Source organism: Vanessa tameamea, chromosome 6 (genome assembly GCF_037043105.1).
Source record: "Vanessa tameamea isolate UH-Manoa-2023 chromosome 6, ilVanTame1 primary haplotype, whole genome shotgun sequence".
Taxonomy (NCBI): Eukaryota; Metazoa; Arthropoda; class Insecta; order Lepidoptera; family Nymphalidae; genus Vanessa; species Vanessa tameamea.
In genome coordinates this window covers 8,599,260-8,619,954 of record NC_087314.1, presented here as the reverse complement: position 1 = coordinate 8,619,954, position 20,695 = coordinate 8,599,260, and the positions used below count along the sequence as shown (strand labels likewise).

General features: G+C 31.3%; 1 protein-coding gene across 1 annotated transcript; it reads right to left on the bottom strand.

Annotated features, from left to right (window-relative positions):
* Nucleotides 1-19,196: 19,196 nt before the first annotated feature.
* Nucleotides 19,197-20,358, bottom strand: LOC113393363 (THUMP domain-containing protein 1 homolog). Its single transcript, XM_026630209.2, has one exon. The coding sequence runs from the start codon at nucleotides 20,198-20,200 to the stop codon at nucleotides 19,340-19,342; it is 861 nt and encodes a 286-aa protein (XP_026485994.1). The 5' UTR covers nucleotides 20,201-20,358; the 3' UTR covers nucleotides 19,197-19,339.
* Nucleotides 20,359-20,695: the final 337 nt, after the last annotated feature.

The following is a 20,695-nucleotide window of genomic DNA, read 5'->3' as shown; positions in this document are numbered from 1 at the left end:
TATGTGCCTGATATTTTTTTAGTCTTGTCAAATGTTAAGACCCATTGGTTTATGAAAGTTACGGTGTTTGATATATATACACTTGTGCACTAAAATACATCCTGTGAGGTGTCCTTCGTCATTTACTTAAATATGATCAATTTAATTTTTACTTCAAAATAAGGAAATACCCTGCCGTAATAACTTTGTATAAACGTACTTACACGAAAAACCTTTTACGTAAAGCTAAGGAATTATAAGGCTATTTATATAATGGGATAATTTTCAACCACTACTTTAAATTATGAAATTTCTAAACAAAAGTAAGTATATAAGTAATTTAATCATAATTTAATTTTCCTGTCGTGTTGTGTTTGCAAATTTATACTTTCACGAATATATATTTTATTTTAAGTTACTATTAATTTTATTTACATACGAATTATTAACAGTCAGTCCTTAAATAAATACAAACATAAATTAAAAATAGTTACTGTATAAATCTTGACAGCATGGAATGGTAGCAAGAATTCTAGCAGCATTTCCCCGTTGAATCGCAATTCCGATACTCTGGGCAAAAAATGAACCAGCCCTCCTGTCACCAGTGGGGGATAATAACAATTTGATATAAAAAAATAAATAACCGTCAATAATCGTATACATTTATTGAGTTATATTTCTAATCTATACTATTTTAAAACTAAATTGTCTATTTTTTCGAGCTTCAGCCAAAAATACTAGAAAAATTTTCCTGAAACTACTTATAATTTAAAACTTATGTAATCATCATCGGTATGACTGGTATAAATTTTATCATAATAAGTACTCAATGGTGAGTCAAAATAGGGATTTCGTATTAAATTAAAATTATAAGTCGGTTACGCCGCGGGCATAAGCTATCACGATAAAATACGACTACTTTTATATTTTCTATTTTCCTGCTTTTTGGGCGTCTGACGACGATCATTAGCTCTGAAAGATCGAATAAGTACTATATATTCCAAATGAAGGTAGGGTGTAGATAAACAAACCTTAGATTAACTTGTTCCACATTCCATGCAATTTGCTAATAGTTCTGCTATATTATACATTACAAATAGTTCTTGACTAATATGTATATTAGGTAACGAGTTCATAGTCAACATGCATATTCTGGTAAAACCTACAGCTGTCTAAAGGTATCGTAATATAATATCAGAGTACCTAATTAGTTAAAATATTAAATAATTATAAATTAAAATTAAATTAAGGGTACAGTGAATGAACTTATAACATTTACTTTTATTTTTAATAGATATTGTTTACTAGTACGAATCAAAGAGAGAAGTTTAGCCCATCAATAAAAGGCTCTATTAACACAATGCTGGCAACATTATTTAGGCATTATTACTTCTAAAAAGTATAACATTTTCATATCCTTTAAACGTTGTGTTTTCCAATTTGTTTTCTTCTACATTGTTTTTTTTTTTTTTAATAAAACTGATAGACGGACTTGTAATGCGCCGAGTGATGTTCACCAACGCTCATAGACATAATCGCCGTAAGATATTTAAATTATTCCATACATCGCCAATAAGCCTCATCACCTACCTTGAGAAATAAGTTATTATGTTCCGTTATTTTGGTTACACTGGCTCACTCCCGCTTCAAACCGAAACACGATAATGCCAAGTATTGCAGTTTGGCGGTAGAATAAATTACGAGAGAGTGATACCTCCCAGACGAGCTTACACAAAGCCCTCCATCAAATAATTTGTTCCCAGATATTTGAAATATTCTATTTCGAAAGTCTAGGGTCACATTTTGTGCTCTATGATATGTGATAAACATGTAAGATAAAAAGTAACGAAAGGGTTCTAATTATATAACAACTTCTCAATTTGATTATGATAATCAATGTAGAGGAAAAAACCGTGCTGGACGATGAAATAAATTGTATCTGCAAATAAGAGCGACCACTTTTCAAATTTCTAGCACTAGGTAGAGACGAGTTCGCGAAACTAATGGTCAATTTCCAAGAATGGACTAATAAAGGATGAATGGATTGACGGATGATTTTAATTTACCCCAGCACAATATTTAACACAGTTATTGGAATTTCACAAAAGGATAAATTGTTTTGTTTAAAATCTCAATTTCTATAACAACAAAATAAAATGATAAGTTATCTAATTCTGTAACAACAGCACAATGTACATTGTTTCCCGTGAGGTTTGGTGAACTATAATCAATTACAGCAGCAGATGAACAATTTCCAGAAGCATTTATTCCTACATTCCTTGACGTACAGTTTCTATATATAAACTATCTAATTGAAGATCTCCCAGTGGGAATGAAAAGGTACATTGTTTGAGGAATAGTAATTCCCAATTGAAATTTCAGTCGTGATTTTATTTCTTAATGTGTTTGCATAAAACGGGTACAAAAGCAATCAAATACGGTATAATTATGATTTATCAGGTAGGCGGACCGGCAAATAGCCAATTTTATTTAAAATGGTCACCACTGCCACTGCACTGTTAGAAATATTTACTTTGCCAATGCGCCGCCGACCTTGGGACTAAGATGTTATGTTTCTTGTGCCTGTAAATACAATTACTCACTCACCCTTCTAACCGAAACACAATAATACCAAATATTGCTGCTTGGCGGCAAAAAATCTGATGAGTGGGTGGAACCTAACCAGACGGGCCAATTCTAGTAACAAATTTGTCACTTTATCGTAATCGGATCGCTAGGTTATCGTTACCGTTCATCCGTTTTCCTATTCTACTAACCAACGATCCAGTCGCGGTTCCGTCGAAGTCGGATCGGGATCGTATCATGACTTATATAAATAAGTAGAATTGGCCCTCAGTTGCATTTTATTTTTGTGAGTAGTAGTCGAAGTCGGATCGAAATAGAATCGTGATCGTATTATAACCGTCTTATGTTAGTATAATTGACCACGCCCGCAAAATAACGTAAATCCAAGTTATAAAAAAGGTACAAAGTAAGAAGCAAAAGTCTCTAAAGATATTACTATTCGAGAGAATTTAATTATATATAATCATGTAATTCGTTTAATATAATAGAACGTGTGTGTTACGAGCGGTAATTACGAGAACAATATATTTACTTTTTAATTCCTGTAAAAACGTTGCCAGGATCTCGAATGCTAATTTTAAAAGAACCTAAAAACTTACGTAGTATGCTCTAAAAAGAAAAGCGACTTCCTACTCTAAAAAAATATGTCAGCAGTAGGCTCAGAAAACGGTTGTCAAAGAACGACATAAGAGCCACTTTCTGGGCACGGGTCTGCTTTATCGACATCTGTGACGGCGTTCAAACACGGCTTCAGCGCTCTTCTTTGAACCCCTCTAGCTAACCTTGCCCTCCACCAAATGTGTACTATAATGAAAGATATTACAATATACTTATATTATACATCGAATTTTGCAAAAAAAATCTTCTAAAATCCTTTTTGCCATTATAAACTATACGGTATAGATATGAATAACCGTAATATCTATATACCTACTGATTATTATTAATAAAGGTACTCGTATTAATTATCCGCCACGATTAACAGGTTAAAGAGTTTAGCCACTAGATATTATTAAATAATAACCGATATCTTCATTGATAAAACAATAATTATTTTGTTGTGTTTTAATGCCTTGCTTATTTCAAGAGTTTTAATGGGCTTTTTTTCGGATTAATCTGGTTGACTTTATAGTATTACATACGCTTTATTTAGTGGATAGTAATCCTAATGAAGTTTGGTTATTTATATCATCATTCAAATTCGATCACTACTAAGTTTATCGAACATTAAAGAAAATATACATCTTAAAAATATTATTATATTAAAATGTGGTAGAGATTTTATTAAGTACTTGTTCTTCTTCTTCGTATTATCGTTACAAAATATTATTATTTTGACTTAAAATAAGATGTCAGATAATTGGGATACCACTGGTTAACATTTATGAGAATTAGAATAATTCCTTAAATAGTCAATGCAATTGCAACCATGCAGTCCAGAATGTTAAGTTATTTATGCTTGTATTAATGCACACTCACCCCTTAAACATATACAACAATTTAAAGAATTAATATTTTGCGATAGAATTACTGATTAATGGCTCAAACTTTAAACACCCAGAGGGGTTTGCAGAGTGGACTTCCAACAGTACAGTAATAATATAGATTGCAACTGTCTAATACTTAGTTACACCCATTTTTTAAGACATGTACACACTGATTGATGACAGAAATGACACTCAAACGAACAAATAGTACAGGGAATTTTATTTTTCTTTCTCTTGTCTTATTATATGGATCTTTATTTATGCATGAATGAATTTATTTATATATATATATAATAGATAGCCGTGCAGTAAATCATGTTTATATTCATTTATTTATATATTTCCCTTAAATCAAGGAAAAACGTGTTACAAAATATTGTATCTTAAAATCGATTGCTTTTAAGTATATCAAAGTATTTAATAATACGAATAAAAACAATTTACAAGATTATTTAACTAAATGTATTGCTAAATAATTAATTTAGTTCCAAAAAAACCAAAAAGCTTAAACAAAGCAAACGTTATAAAATATTCCTAGATTAATGTTTTTTAAATATTAGATGAGTGTTTTTAAAAAGATTTTCCAGGAAACCATACTAATTGTGTCCGCTCAAAATTACCAGGAATGTTCATATAATACAATAGAAACGTTTCAAATTCTTTCAATCTTTACGCGTGAATTAATTTTTTCAGCGCAATTATACGTACGAAGAATAATAATTAAGTTACCTAGGAAAAATAAATGAAAGATATTTTAAATCAAAAGAATCAATTTATACATATATAAAAGCCAAAGAAACGTTTAATGTCAATACGGTCCCTGGAAGTTAAACTATTAACGACTACAATTTTAATGATGAAGACACCCTTCTTTGGATGACGAAGATTTCCAAAGTTCTTAAATTATTGTTGTATTTGTTCAATGAACAATTACAGCCGTACTTAAGTGTGTTTATTTTTCTCTATCTAATTGATAAATTTAACAAAGCTGTAATAGAGAACCTGTACCTATTTGTTTTTTTTATATAACATAACATAACATAAACAGCCTGTAAATTTCCCACTGCTGGGCTAAGGCCTTCCCTTTGAGGAGAAGGTTTGGAGCATATTCCACCACGCTGCTCCAATGCGGGTTGGTGGAATACACATGTGGCAGAATTTCGTTGAAATTAGACACATCCAGATTTCCTCACGATGTTTTCCGTCAACGCCGAGCTCGAGATGAATTATAAACACAAATTAAGCACATGAAAATTCAGTGGTGCTTGCCTGGGCTTGAACCCGAAATCATCGGTTAAGATGTACGCGTTCTAACCACTGGGCCATCTCGGCTTTTTTTATATATAATACTGAAAATGTTGCACTTAATGATGTTAATCGTCTGGCCAATTACAGCCATGGCGACCAGTCCCAAGCGAGACTAGCCATGTGCCTGGGACATATTATAGTCCACAAGTATGTGTGCAAACAAAAGTACACTCTCTAAATCCGATGGGACAGCAAATCTGACGCAATCGAAAAGAGTTCAGGCAAACGACTACGTGCTTTGCAGTTGGAGGTTGTTTGTTAGTTGGAAGTGTATCGCGGGAGTATAGTCTTTTTTTGATGAAAAAACCTAATAACTTTTTATTGGTCGACCCAGAACATAAACACAGGACGTCGTTAGCCAGAGGCTAGACGTTAGGCCAAAAAGCAAGCAGGAAAGCAAAACCTAAATTTAAATAAAACTATATAAAATGCTTAATTATAATTATCATGAGCCAAGGTTTAAAATCTGGAAAATAACCTACGATAAATGGAGAGGATAAAATCATATACTTTATAACCATATCGAAATTGCAATTCCAATTATTCACCACAATTGGATACAGCCGTTCTTTGATTATTATAATTAAATTCTATATTTATTCACAGATGACATCAAAAACAATCAAATTGACGTTACCTGTAACAAGTTAATAGAAAATAAAATACATTAATTACAAGCTTACATCGTTACTGTTTCACACTAATTTATTGCACCGAAAAGTATGCCACAAACGCGTTCCCTTCACACAACAATAAACTTAATGTTGCGGTATCTTCCCTCTGCGGTTAGCTCCGACGTATTGGCAACTACGTACACTTCCGCCAGCTTCTAGAAACGGCTCCTGTAGCTGCGTTGAGGTGTTACGTACATATTATAACTAACGTCTAATTGCCTTTTAGCAATAAAATAACTAATAGCTTAAATTTAATACGCTTAAGATTTATTAAGTTGGTACGTAGCTACGTAGCCTATTATATAAATCTACTTATACATTAACTATAACAAAGAAATTTGGGATCTATTTTAAATTATGAAAACAAATATTTAATTTTTCACTTTTTAATTGTTTCTAAACATATTGAAGAAATATGTTATATACTTACAAAAGAAGCATTAAGGTAAACTTGTTTCGTGTTACAATTAATATAATAATAATTGTCAAAAGTAATAAAAAAATGACGTACGAAGTAAAGGTGATATCAGACGGTTCATTCGAGTGAATGTTCTTTTGAGTGAATGTTTCTTTTTTCTTTCATTCCATGTTCACACGGCTTAGCTGGAATGACGTAAAAAAGAACATTCATCCGTAGTTTCTTTCAATATGGCGTCGAATGAAGTCGTGTCTCTTGGAATAAGTTTAATTTGTGATCATTTGATCAAGGAGCTAAAAAAAAAGAAAAAAGCGTCGACGGTGGTGGGTGCGACCATGGATTGGAAGTTTGTGGTTCCAAAGGCATTGGTAATTTTTAAAATTCTCCAAAAACTTGATCTGTACCAGAATGTTTAGCTTGTTGGAAAACCTCTGAGAATAAAGTCTATTATTATATAAATATAAGTATTTCTTTAGTTTGTATAATTGTTTATAGTAATTATTACTTGTATCATTTTTTATGGGTATATTATATTATATAAATATATAACTAACCTCAAAGATAAAATAAAAATATTTTAAAAAATGATTAAAAATACCTGTAACATTATTAAAAAATTAAAAGAACTTAAAAAATTATAAAAAAAAAAATCATAAAAACTTGGATAATAATTGAGCCGTCAGATATCATGAGCCATAACATGCTTGAAATATTATAATGTAAGGAAAACCTAAAAATATTACTTATCACTTTATAATTTTCACATGCTAACCAATTGAAATAGATTTCAATGGTACAGATTTTTGACGAATTATATTAAAGAACAGTTACATTTTACATAATCTGTTTTGACGTATGTATTATACGGTGAACGAGACATTATAACCTGTCTGGCAATAATTGACGGCGGCTGTCACGATGAAGTTCCATATTATATTACTTTATTGAAAATTGCTAACTTCATACGTGATAAATTGTGATGGTCAAATTGCACAGAGCTACTATTAATGAACGACAATTTCATAAAATGCTTCGCTTTATCGGCATACAATGTACTTTAGTACGAATCACAATCGCGAATGGTTCGATTTAACGCGTCGTGAAACTCGAATATAATATTGGCATATTTTTTAATATTGGTTTGCAATCAAAAATTATTTTATAATAATAGTAACGCTATTATCATTTTTAACAAGTCCAATCTCAATACAAAGAGTTTAAAGGTTATAAATATAAATAATTAAGAATTGCTTATGGAGACTTGTTTATTTAACCGATTTATATTAATGACAAAGCAAAAAGAGAGAAGCCTTTAAACTTAAAAAATTGAACATAATAATCGGTGTCGAAAAATGATATTTTATCAAATACATGAATTTATTGCTTCATAAATTGTATTAAATTGTGCCTGAGAATTTATATTTATTGCTACATACAAATAACGAACTAATTATATAGACCTTTAGAGAACCGATGTATTTCTGAGCATACCCAAACATTCTTGATGGAATGGATTCGTCGAGGTGAAATTCTAGGTTCAGTTATGTAATCTGTTAGAAGCTTTGAAATTTAATTACAATTAAAATCACTATCTTCACAACTTAATTGTCTAGATTTCAACGGTAAGGTTTTAATATCAAGTGACAAGCTAGTGTCTGTTTACAACCGGCAATATGAAGCGAACGTTATTGAAATTTTAGTACCGCTAAATTTAAATTCTAATTAAATTTTCATACATTATGTCCATTAATGATATATAACCTCAGAGACTGTCGATTATGAAGATATTTAACCTTGTAATAAACAAGTGGTCAAAGTCCAGTGTGATTGAATGCGTCTATATTGAATAAGAAAATTGAAATGAATGAATCTATTTTAACTCAGACTATCGGCTAAAATTCGGTTCAATATTAAATCTATCAAAACGATTAGCGCGACATTGTGTATCTAAATGGTATTATAAGGCAATTTTTGTTTAAACTGCTCACATTTACGATTTCATTCCTCGAATTCGTGTTCCATTAGAAATATGTTCGATAACACAACACGTAAGCACGTTCGAATTTCAACTAAAAAAATACAATTATTAACACTACTAATAACGGAAGTTAAGTTACGATATAACTTTTATATACCACAGAATGAGAAAATAATGTTGATAAAATCAACTCATCGACTCATGACGACCTCCGTGGTCTAGTAGTGTGTACACCGGTTTTCATGGGTACGCCACTCCGAGGTCCCGGGTTCGATTCCCGGCCGAGTCGATGTAGAAAAAAGTTCATTAGTTTTCTATGTTGTCTTAGGTCAGGGTGTTTATGGTACCGTCGTTACTTCTGATTTTCCATAACACAAGTGCTTTAGCTACTTACAATGGGATCAGAGTAATGTATGTGATGTTGTCCAATATTTATTATTTATTTGCTTCATTATTATAATATATATATACAAAACCGATCCATTGTTGTATTTATTCACCCGTAAACACTCGCTTAAGTTTTAAATAAACAATAGAAAAACTGAAAGCAATAATTAATTCTCATGAACTTTAAAATGATGTATCATGTATTAATATTAATTCGTGATACTCTTTTTGCACAAAATGCAAAAATATAATTAAATTAAATGCTTATGAAAAATTGTGATTAAATCATAAAATTATGAAGGCTTAATGAACTTATTATGGTAATAAATATGCCTTCATGAATAACACATATATTCTGAAAATTTCGTTGTTCGTGTTTTATCAGGCAGCTAATTTGCATTGTAGGCACCAAGATCACCATTTCCAGACTCCGGATTGAAAATAATTGTAAACTGTATGTATAATACGACAGCGTTTCAAATATATAGCTATATCTGTATAAGGTGTGGTTAATGTTAAATAAGACATTCATTTTATTGTAACACTAGATGAAGACCCGGATTCGCTCGGATAAAATAAATAAAACTAAACATACACGTTTTATCCGTTACTTTTCATATAACAAATAACTTTTTCATAATCTATAATGTATTGTGGATAAGTTTCCATCGAGTCATTATGGATTAAATGTCAAAATATCTCGATATCACAATTATACGATTTTTTCGGATATAGGTCGTCGATTAAAAAATCATTATTTTTTAACGATCTACAATTGTGGACAGATTTCGGTCGGGTCAAGATTACAAATGATTTAATTTTTATTTTATGACAAAGATAGTTAAAAGCGTAATATTATATTTAAATTAAATCGCAAGTACCGAGTTTTTTATAACTAAAATTTAAATTATGAAAAATTGAATTCAATAATCCAATACCAAAAATTGTATCAACAGAAGAAAATACCTTCTCTTAAAACACGTTTATTTCTCACTATTCTATTGTTGCCCTATTCGCTCCAATCATACAAGAATAATATTTGAAAGTGTTTAATAAAATTGTGAATTATGACTTAATATTTCAAATCGTTCAACATTTAATGTATTTTCAAATTAAGAAACTTGTATCAAGGCTTATTATGAAAACTTAATAGTTTTCATCGAGAAATTTTAATTCAATTCATAACTTAATTAATTTATTGATATATGTGTTATTACGTCGTTAATTTTTTACTATTGCTATACATTATACGAATAGATTTCCTTCACTTCACTTCAATGAAGTGAAGTAAATGAGAATGAAAATGAGAAAACCTCTCTATATATTACTAAATTTAATTTTTCTACTTTGTTTTTCTTTTTATTGAAATATAAGAATATTTTGAAATAAACATTGAAGAAAAACAATTTATTGTCCTAAAATTAAATGATTATTTTAAAAACCAATAATTATGTTAAAAATATTGTAATACATCAAATATACACTTTGTTTCATTAACTTTACCTACTCTATTTAAAAATGTTTCCGAACAACATAAGCGACAGATAAAAAACTGTTTGAAACATTCTAAGAAAAATATTCAATAAAAGTTTGAAGGAATTCCATTCGATGAAATATAATTCTTTCAAATTAATAATTTAAGTTTCATACTTAGAGTTTAATAGGATTACAGTTGATATATCCAAACAATACTTGTATATAGTAACATACTTAAAAAATAATGAACAGAAAAACATTGTTACTTTTAAATTCATCCTTAATCATTTACAAATGTGACAAGCAACTTAGGTCTTGTTTCGGGACTAGCTGTTTCACGCGGATTCAAGTGTATTTAATGTTACAGTAACATTGTTACTGCCCCGTCTCCGTGGGTGGTAATAAACAATATATCACTTTATCAATAAATAGGCTGCCTAACGCAATAAAGGATTTTTTTCCTAAATAATTCATAACGGCTTCTGCTGAAGCACAAGGATACGAATAAAGTATTGCTCGTATATTTGGGCTATAGTCCCAAAATACCAACTGCTCTCCCTTAACTCTATACAAAGACGAGCGGTCCGAGTGGTAGTTAATCCCCATCTGACCTACAGCCTGTGTGTTCTACCGGCTCTCTAACGAGGTGTACTTTAAAAAACTATTGAATTTGATTTCCAAAGCACCATTCCAGGGGTCATTTATACTTCTTTCTTTAAAATTATGGGTTAATCATGTCTCCTCCATGTTTCTTTAGTGCTATGCCATAGCAAAATTCCCTTAATTAAGAGAAGCTTGAGGAGATTATTTTCTGAAACGCATTGGCTTGGATGTGCCCCTGCCATTGATGACGCTCATGAATGACGGTGACCACTCAACATCACGTGACCCGATTGCTCGTCTGGTGCGAAAGACAAAAAATAAAAATTCAAATTCAAATTGGACTAGGACCCTGAGATTATTGAAAGTGCATTATGCAATAAATTTAAAAAAGAAGTAAAAAAGATCTTCAGCATTATATTTATGTTAGTAAATACCTACATAGTAATATAAATAGAAATTCATACGTGCCACGATATAGCTGCATGTTGCATATTACTCAAAAAAAATTTTAAAAGTTTTCTTCTTAAGAAAACTTGTTATGTACAATATTAAAACAAAATAAAAAGTATTGGGTAGCCGCACTTTTATTATAACTTTCCTTATTTGCTCATAGAATCCGGACGAAAGACGTCCAAGAATTGAAACAACATTGAGTATTTGCAGCAAGCATCTGCGCTCCGAGTGTTTCGGTCATATTATGTAGAAGTGAGCTGAATAAGCCGCACTTTGTCACAAATCCCGCACTCGGGTTGGATTTGCCGGTGTCCGTTTTGTGCTTGTTATTCCGGCGTTCTGAGACCGGTGCAGGCTTAAGTGAGCGCACACACTGGGGACGCAAATGGAACCTTCTAACGACTGTCTCTAAGCAAACTAGTCGAAATCCTCATGTGTAATGTATGTATACATTTTATTATTAATAGTAAAAATATCATTTTGAAAAAAATAATAATTTATTTATATTTGTTAGTAGTTGAATTAGCAATTTCACTTCAGAACATCAGAAGAAAAAAACGAACTTCAACAGAATATAAATCAATGGATGAGGATACTTAGAATAAACCTAGTAATGATACTAAAAAAATCTATTTTTTATTATATTACTGTTTTTATAACCATGTTAGTTGTTAATCTTCTTTAGAGATAACTTTTCTTAACCATTTTTAATTCTTTTTACATATTTTTATCAATTAAATATGTTCTAGTCATATGTTCTACTTCATATGATACTTACTTAACACCAACAATATCGCTAATTTATCTATTTTCATTTTTGTTCGTAAATATCTAAATATTTAGATCATAATATCATAATTAATGATGTATTAGTTGCCTTAGTTACCTTCGCTTGCCCCTAGGACCTTGAAACCTTCGAATAACATATCGAGTATCTTGGCATAAATGTTTAGTTCAAGAAACTATTGACTGTGGCTTCCTTCGCTTGGAATCAGTTACCTGTCAGATAGGTAAGATCAATTTAATATTACCTGTGAATATTAATTATTGACTACACGTACAATAATCCATAGATTATTTTACAATAAAAAAAATTTGCCGCATACTCTAAGGAATATTTTAATAGTCGTATTTTAGCGAATGAATGTGTATTTAGTACATGAAAAGGTTTAATGAATATAAGTTAGTCATAATTGTATTGAAATCTTCAGAAATAAAACTGGTATCCGAATCGTAACTTTTATTTGGAGAAACATTCTAAGTACACGTAACTACGTGTCCATTGCAACACATTACGTGTCTTCATTAATATTCTTTTCACTCTTCGGCTGACTGACGAATATTTCATTTAAATGGTAAAAACGGACCGTGAAAAAGAAAACTCGCTGACTCGAGGGGAAAAAATAAAATGAGTAGTATGTCCTAACGACCGTCAAGGGATGTCATTAGCTGATGTCCACGGCCGCATGACTTAAATTAGTTCCTTTAGATATTCTGAACACAGACAACATTACCCCATGGACTTGCCTATAAATTTATTATCATTTACTTGTTACTAAGTAGCTAATTTTGTGACATCGTGCACGGGGTATATGAAACATTACAAATTGTCTAATGTGTTTTGAGTTTCGATAAGATCTGAAGAAGAAAAATTTTGGGGCGCTGCATCAAACTTTTTTGTAGTTTTGCATCGCGTATTCGATTTTCACTTATCGTAATGGAATCCTCTATAAATATACTATAAATTGTATAAAATATGTCTTTGCCACAAAAACATTATTTTATTACATTGCTTAGTAGTAAAGTCGAGTGAGAGGCCGTTAATGTCCAAGTGCTGTGCTAACTCTTCTCCCTTTTCGAGGGGAAGTTTCGGAAGTTATTCCAATACGTTGCGGATTGATGGATGTACATGAAATATTTTCATCCGAAACGTATTCTAACGACGTTATCCTTCACCGAACAACACTTTTTTAAACACAAATTAAGCACATAAAAATGCAGTTGAATTCGCAATCTTCGGTTAAGATTCGCGTGTAAGTACACACTACTGGACCATTTCTTTAAAATTACTTTCAAATCCGTAAATAATTATACAACGATGTAATTATTCTCTCACTTTATTGTTTTAATTTGTTGTTCTCTTTCCCCTCCAAATATATATACGTACCTGAAATTGCATTAAAAACAATAAATTTATTACGCGCGTATTTTTGAAACATTCAATATTAGTAGGTATAATATGTAGAACAATACGTAACTAATTAAAAAATTCCCATTGCTGATTCACCTCTCTCCTTGAGATAAAAAGGGAGGTTTTCCTACCAAGTTCACCTCAATGTGCCTTCGCAGATACATATGTAACTTTCATCCGACATCTGCAGGCTTCCTTACGATTTCCTATGCCGCAAACAAGACATGAATTATAAACAAATTAATCACATGAAAATTCATTGGTGCTTGCCCGGGCTTGAACCCTCAATTTTCAGTTAAGATTCAAGTGTTATAGGCACTGGACTACCTTGGCTAAACAATAAATATATGTATGATGCAGCATTCGTTAAATTTGTCTGGGAAGTCCTACTTATTCATGAATTAAACATTATCAGGTCTAGAAATAAATTTCCCAACGTTTCATCTTGAAATTCGATTTAAAATGAAAAATGTACTTATAACATTCAACTTGGTCTTTGGGGATAAAATCATATCTAATATGTTCAATCTTTACATAGTATAAAACAAAGTCGCTTTCTCTGTCCCTATGTCCCTTTGTACACTTAAATCTTTAAAAATACGCAACGGATTTTGATACGGTTTTTTTTAATAGATATAATGATTCGAGAGGAAGGTTTTTGTATATAATACATAGACAATATAGTTAATTAACACTGATAATTTTAAAAGTATCTAATGTGATGTAAATTTATAATTTTTTGCGCTTACATTGTAAACGCTGGCTGAACCCTACTAGATAGATCAAAATAATGTACTACAGAATTGTACACCTTAAAAATGTCTACAAAAAAGTCCGCGATGGTATGTATCTATCTGTTAGTGATAACCCACAATAACATTTTTTTGTTATTTATTTTTTACCACAAATATTGGCTAATTTTCGAAGCGATTTTAACCTATACAGCATTAATCCTTATCCAATTAAATACCTTAAATACATTGTTGATTTAAAATTGATCTATATGGCCCTTTACAGCATATGATTTAAATGAATATTTTCGAAGATATTACAGATTTAAAAATTGCGGAACGTATCGTTTGCGGTGGTACCGGCCGGCCGGAGCGGCGGGAGCGTGCTATAGGCGCGTCGGAGGCCGCGGTTCTCCCTGTAGCACTTTGAATTTAGCAGAGACCGGACGCGGTTATTATCGGAGCTCTCTAGCGATTGAAATAACAATCCATACTAATATCACAGTCTAAAAAACCATACAGTCGTCCAACGAAGACGTTTAGACAGGGCAATCGTGCGGGGTGTGAGGGGCGAGAGGCGGGAATACCGAGCCTGAACTGCAAACAAAACAATGTTAGTAGTTCGGGACACATCATTCAGGGCTAATGCGTGTCTTTTTTTTATTTTTTCACTTTGTGTCAAAAATGTAGGGTGTATTCCGTAATATACATGCTGATTTATATTACTATATTATATCAGTATATTGGCCAGTGATAATTACGTCATAAACCAGACGCCATATTGTACCGGTGAGATGATATAAATGACATCGATTTTTTGATTCGAAATTGTTTTCATTGTTGTATTAAGTTATAATATTGTTTTAATTATAATATTGCTGACGATGTTGATTTGCAATAAAAAATAATTTTATAAATATTGTTTACTTGTGATAACGCCGTCTAGAAGTTGTCGGCATTTTCCACGAGATCAAAGGCGTCGTCCTACTGTATTATTTTTTATATTGTGCTAATATTATAAATGCGAAAGTAACTTTGCCTGTCTGTCTGTCTGACTCGCTTTCACGCCAAAACTACTGGACCGATTTAAATGAAATTTGGTACACAAATAGTCTAGAGCCTGAGAAAGGACATAGGCTTTTTATTTGAAAAAAGTGCTGTAAAGGGTTGAAAAGGGGGATGAAAGGTTGTAAGTTGTTGAAACTATTGTCATGATTAGAATTTTTGGAACTAGAAGCATAAAATTTATATTTTAGGCTGTACACTTATATAATAACATATCATGACACCCACTCGGAAGGGAATTTTGGATATTCTACCCCTAAATGGGTGAAATAGGGGTTGAACGTTCGTATGGATTTTTTTAAGTTAGAAACATGAAACTTTATTTTTGGGATACTGATCAAAAATGAGTAGATACGTATTTAAGCGTTTCTAGATAATCTACCTCTGAGGGGGTAAAATAAGGGAAGAAAGTTTTTATGGAAGTCCGTCATTTTTTTAATTAAAAACAAAAAACTGATTTTGGGATACTGATTAAAAATGAGTAGATACGTATTTAAACCTTTCTTGATATTTAGGCGTAAAGGGCAAAATAGTTGTTACCATTTCGTATTCAGGTTAGTGTGGAAGTCTGTCATTTTGAAGTTAGAAGGTCGAAATTTTATTTTTGGGCTACCGATTAAATATGAGTTGATTCGCATTTAAGCGTTTCTGGATATTCTACCCTAAGGGCTGAAATACACACCAATGTGGTATACAAAGAGGTATTACATTAACGTAACATTTTAAGTTAATTTGTAAATATATTCAAATTCTACGCGGGCAAAGCCGCTGGTAACAGCTAGTAATATATAAATAAAAAAATGTATGCAGGGATTATATTATATATAGGTGTAATCACAGGCACAAGGGACATAACATCTTAGTTCCCAAGGTTGCTGGCGCATAGGTGCATGTAAGGAATGGTTAATATTTCTTATAGCGCCTTTGTCTATGGGCGGTGGTGACCACTTACCATCAGGTGGCCCATATGCTCGACCGCCAACCAATGCCATAATATAAAAAATTTAAAAAAAAAAGTAGGTACAAAACGTGGGGTCATTATTTTGTTCATTTTCCTGTATTACATATTATAATTGTAATCGTATGTAATTAATATACCTATGTAATTTAATTAGTGGAATAAAATAGCAACTGCTAGTAAGTTAGGTACTGAGCTTATTGCCTTTTTTTCTCTGTATAATCTTCATTCCTATTTGGTGGTAGCTCTTCATTTAATATAATCTTATAAAATGATTATTTAAATATGCTTTAAAGCGACTAATTGATAAAATTGTGTGTTGATTTTATTTATTGTAATATTATTTTATTTTTTTTATTATATTATTTTTATCATAAAAGATTTCATTTTAAAAATTAGCTACACTTAGCTGTAACCGAGAACAATGAATTTTGTATGGAATGTCTTGGCACAATTCCAACGATCGCGTTGATGCCCTTGAAAACTTTTAATATCCTAGGCCACCCCGGCAATTACGATATTTTATTTAGTTAGGAACAAGAATTAGTGTGCTTTATTAAAACAATATTGATTAATTTACACGGGTTATATACAAATATTTAAATATATATTTATCTTTTTAACCTAAGAATTATTATTTAACATGTAGAGTGTCATTGTCAAATGACAAAAAAATGTTTACACAATTATATACATAAAAATTCATGGACTAGTGGCAAGAGTGCTAGCAGTATGTCCAAGTCCATCTCTATTAAATCGCATTATATTGTAATATAAATTATAATATTAATAAGTCTCGTGTAACTCAATACTGGCAAGATTGTATGCTGGAACATAAAACTCACACAACAACCAAATTATTTCAAAAAACATCTGAATAAAATGAATGTTATTCAACGTTAGATAGCCCGTTAAATGAGAAAATTATATCTTAGATAACTACTACTCTCGAGAAATGGAGCAGTAACCATAAACGTCAACCAAGCTGGCAAACTAAAGGCAAGTTCGCGAAGCGAGAAGGGACACGGGTACGGCGGCGCATTGAGAGGATACCTATTTAATTAAAAGAGATGCATTTCCTTATGTACTTAATGATCGTGTCTATGTGTGAAATAGGAATCTGTAATCCAAATTTAACGCAGGTGAATCAAATAACACGCCTGAAAAGGAGATTTATATTATTTTAGAAATACGATGGGCAAATGTTTTCCTTGATGGATCACTGTCCGTAATTGTGCTATTATACCGGCTCACCCTTTAAACCAAAACACAGGAATACCAAGTACCAACCCAAGTGGCCTACACTAAGTATTATAATCAAATTTATTTATATTGAGTCGATACCAAACTTAAATAGATTAAAACAAATCCCTATTTATATATACATAGTATTATAATAAACAATAACTTAAGCATAATAAAAACAATAAGATATTCCACTCTCATTTTGAACCATATTAGCGCAACAATGGGACAGTTCGTTGTAAGAGCATTCAATTTCGACACTGACCAGCTTCAACCGTCGGAACACCAAAGGTGCCTTTGTTGATTAGTTCCCTTTGTTTCAACGTCCGACCGCTATTCTGTGAACAATTTATTGAAGACGTATTCCTTTGAAATGCAATGTATTTATTTGATACTATTTCAAAGGATTATATATATTTTTACGCTCTACCTTTGAACTTCTTCGTGAATTATTTAATTAATTATCGAGTAGATTCGCATTCGTAAGGTAGTCAAAGTAGTCCAAGCTTCACAATCAAAAGTTACGGATGAGCCTTTATACCCAAAAATATTCATAGCGCTATTGTAACCGATTCAGATCAGATTCAGGGAATATATAATAAATTAAAAAAGCTAAACTTAATCATCTTCGACTCAATTAAGACCTGGTTGTGCTAGCAGAAACAAAGTTACAACGTGATAATATGAGATATTTAAATGACCATTATATGAGTAGGTCTTCAAATAAAATTATAATTAACTATGTTAAGAACAAACAGCACTGTTAGTATTAAAACATCCAAAAATAAATCTCTGAGCTGTTTTTTCTTAGTCAGACCCATGCTTTGTTTCCACTTAATCCACAACAGCGCGATTTCTAAGACATATTATATATTATAAAAAACAACAAAAACAACCTGCAACTATAGCTGGCCACGGAAACAAAACGTTAGTTGTTTACCTATGAAAAAAAAAATCATACTAAGGAAAACAAGTCATTCGAAAAATGAAGTTACCAAAAAAAAAATTTTGGTCAAATGCCACTAAATTTGAATAATAAATAATATTTATTATGAAATATTGCAGTTAAAATATAGTATGGAGTGAAAAACAATGCATGAATTATTGTTTTAATAAAAGTTTTTAATAATTTTATTGCTAGCATCTGTTACCTTTTCTAAATAAATAAAGCCCATATTTTATTTTTCTCACGTCCTCTTTTATTAAGTTCATTCTAAGTTATTGCACAGGATAAATATATCATTAAATTGTACGATGTGTAATTTTAAAATAAAATATCATAATTCGTTTCCTGGCAATATTCTTAACTTTGCAACATATTAAATGACTTATAATTTGTTTGCCATTTTTTTTAATACAACTACTGGCGCCATCTAGTACAATCTAGTTGCAACTCTAAGGACATTTATTTATGTCTATTTAAGGTTTATAGGTGGTTGCTACTTTGTAGTGTTCAATGTTTTCGTTATATAAGTCTTGTATACCTAACTCTTACATCACACACCTTATGTGACATGTATTAGTGTTATATAATATTGTTATGAATTCTTTAGTTTTGTAGCCTTCAAAATTATATAAATACTTCATGAAAATATCATGTAACTTAATAATATTTTAAAACTATTATAGACTACTGGAGGAAAATGAAAACAATTAGTTCAGTTACACATATATTTATATAGTAAACATTTATGTATTTAAAAAGATAAGAAATAGAGAAGAATTTGGTGCAAGAATTGGTATTGGGGCCCCAGGTTGCCTTAACCTATACACTAAAGTACAACAAAGAGAAATACATTATTAATCAATTTTACTTTGCTCTTCTTCCTGAGATATGTCAGACTTAAACTTCTTAGCTTCTGTCTCTCCGGAATCATCGCATACCTCTTCTTTACCTATTTCATGTAAATTATACTTTTTATATGAATAGTAATTATCCACAATACTTAATAAGCAAATGCCTTTTATTATTTCCACTATTATACAAAGGCCCGGATTTTTCAAATCTGCCTTGTTCTCACCATTCTTCAGTACTATTAAATCAGCGAGCTCTTTTATTATAAGATCTCGAGAGGCACTACTATTTAACCTTTTGTTAAAAATAACTGCAAATGTTGAAGGTTCCTTCAAAAAGTATTTATCAAAGAGTTTCCCTGCAGATTCCATTATATCAGGCAAGTTTGCTTTGCAAGTTGCCATTATGGGTAGCAAACGTAAAACGTGTCGTGTTTTCTGCACTTTCGTCGTTGTTAAATCTTTTATGATAGCTGTTGTTAATTCCTCAGGGCTTGGTAAATTCGTTTTGATAAAAATACAGTTTGATACACCTGTCTCTACGACCTGAAATCTCTTATGCTTAAGAGATTTTTGCGAATCTTTTCTCATTGAATCTACTTCACGTCTAAGCATATCTCCAATATCAGTCTCATTGTCTGTATCAGTGTCAGATCGCTCGTCGGAATCAACAGATGTTGGCTTAGAGCCGTAGTCTTCAGTGTACAATTTACCTGCATACTCATTTAATAAATTGTACATCTCCTTTACACAGTCTTTCTCCCTGAAGTTACATGTGCAGAAGAAGCCTCTAAAGCCGGGTTCCAGGAAATATTTATTTCTTCGTTTACGAAAGTAGAATTTTTTCTTCTTTCTGTTATCGCCCATTGTATTTCCAACAATTTACACCTTATTTCAGGAGTGATTCAAAGGATAAGATATGATATAACTTTTATTACGTGAATTGAATTATGAAATCATAATAACACAGCGAAGATACACCCATGCTAACACAGTTGTCAAATGTGACTTTAAGAAATGACAGTTGGGAATGGAACTCAAGAGCTATGTTGCTAGTCTAAAATTTTAAAATCTATAATAAAGGCAATTTGTCATTAATACATTATTTTATATAAGTTTTATACATTACAGTTTTCTTATACTTCGGCGTAAATAATTAAATACGTCGCTCATTCAAAAGTAAGTATCGGTAAGTGTTGCATGTAAAATTGCCGCAGAATGATCTGCTCTGTATTATTTCCAAGACTAATAAGCGCCAGATTCTGATACTAACTGTAACGTTTTGTAAAATTTTACCTAATTAATCATTGTTGGATATGCTTAATTTATTATATCTTACGTTGTTCATCGTTAGTTCATCAA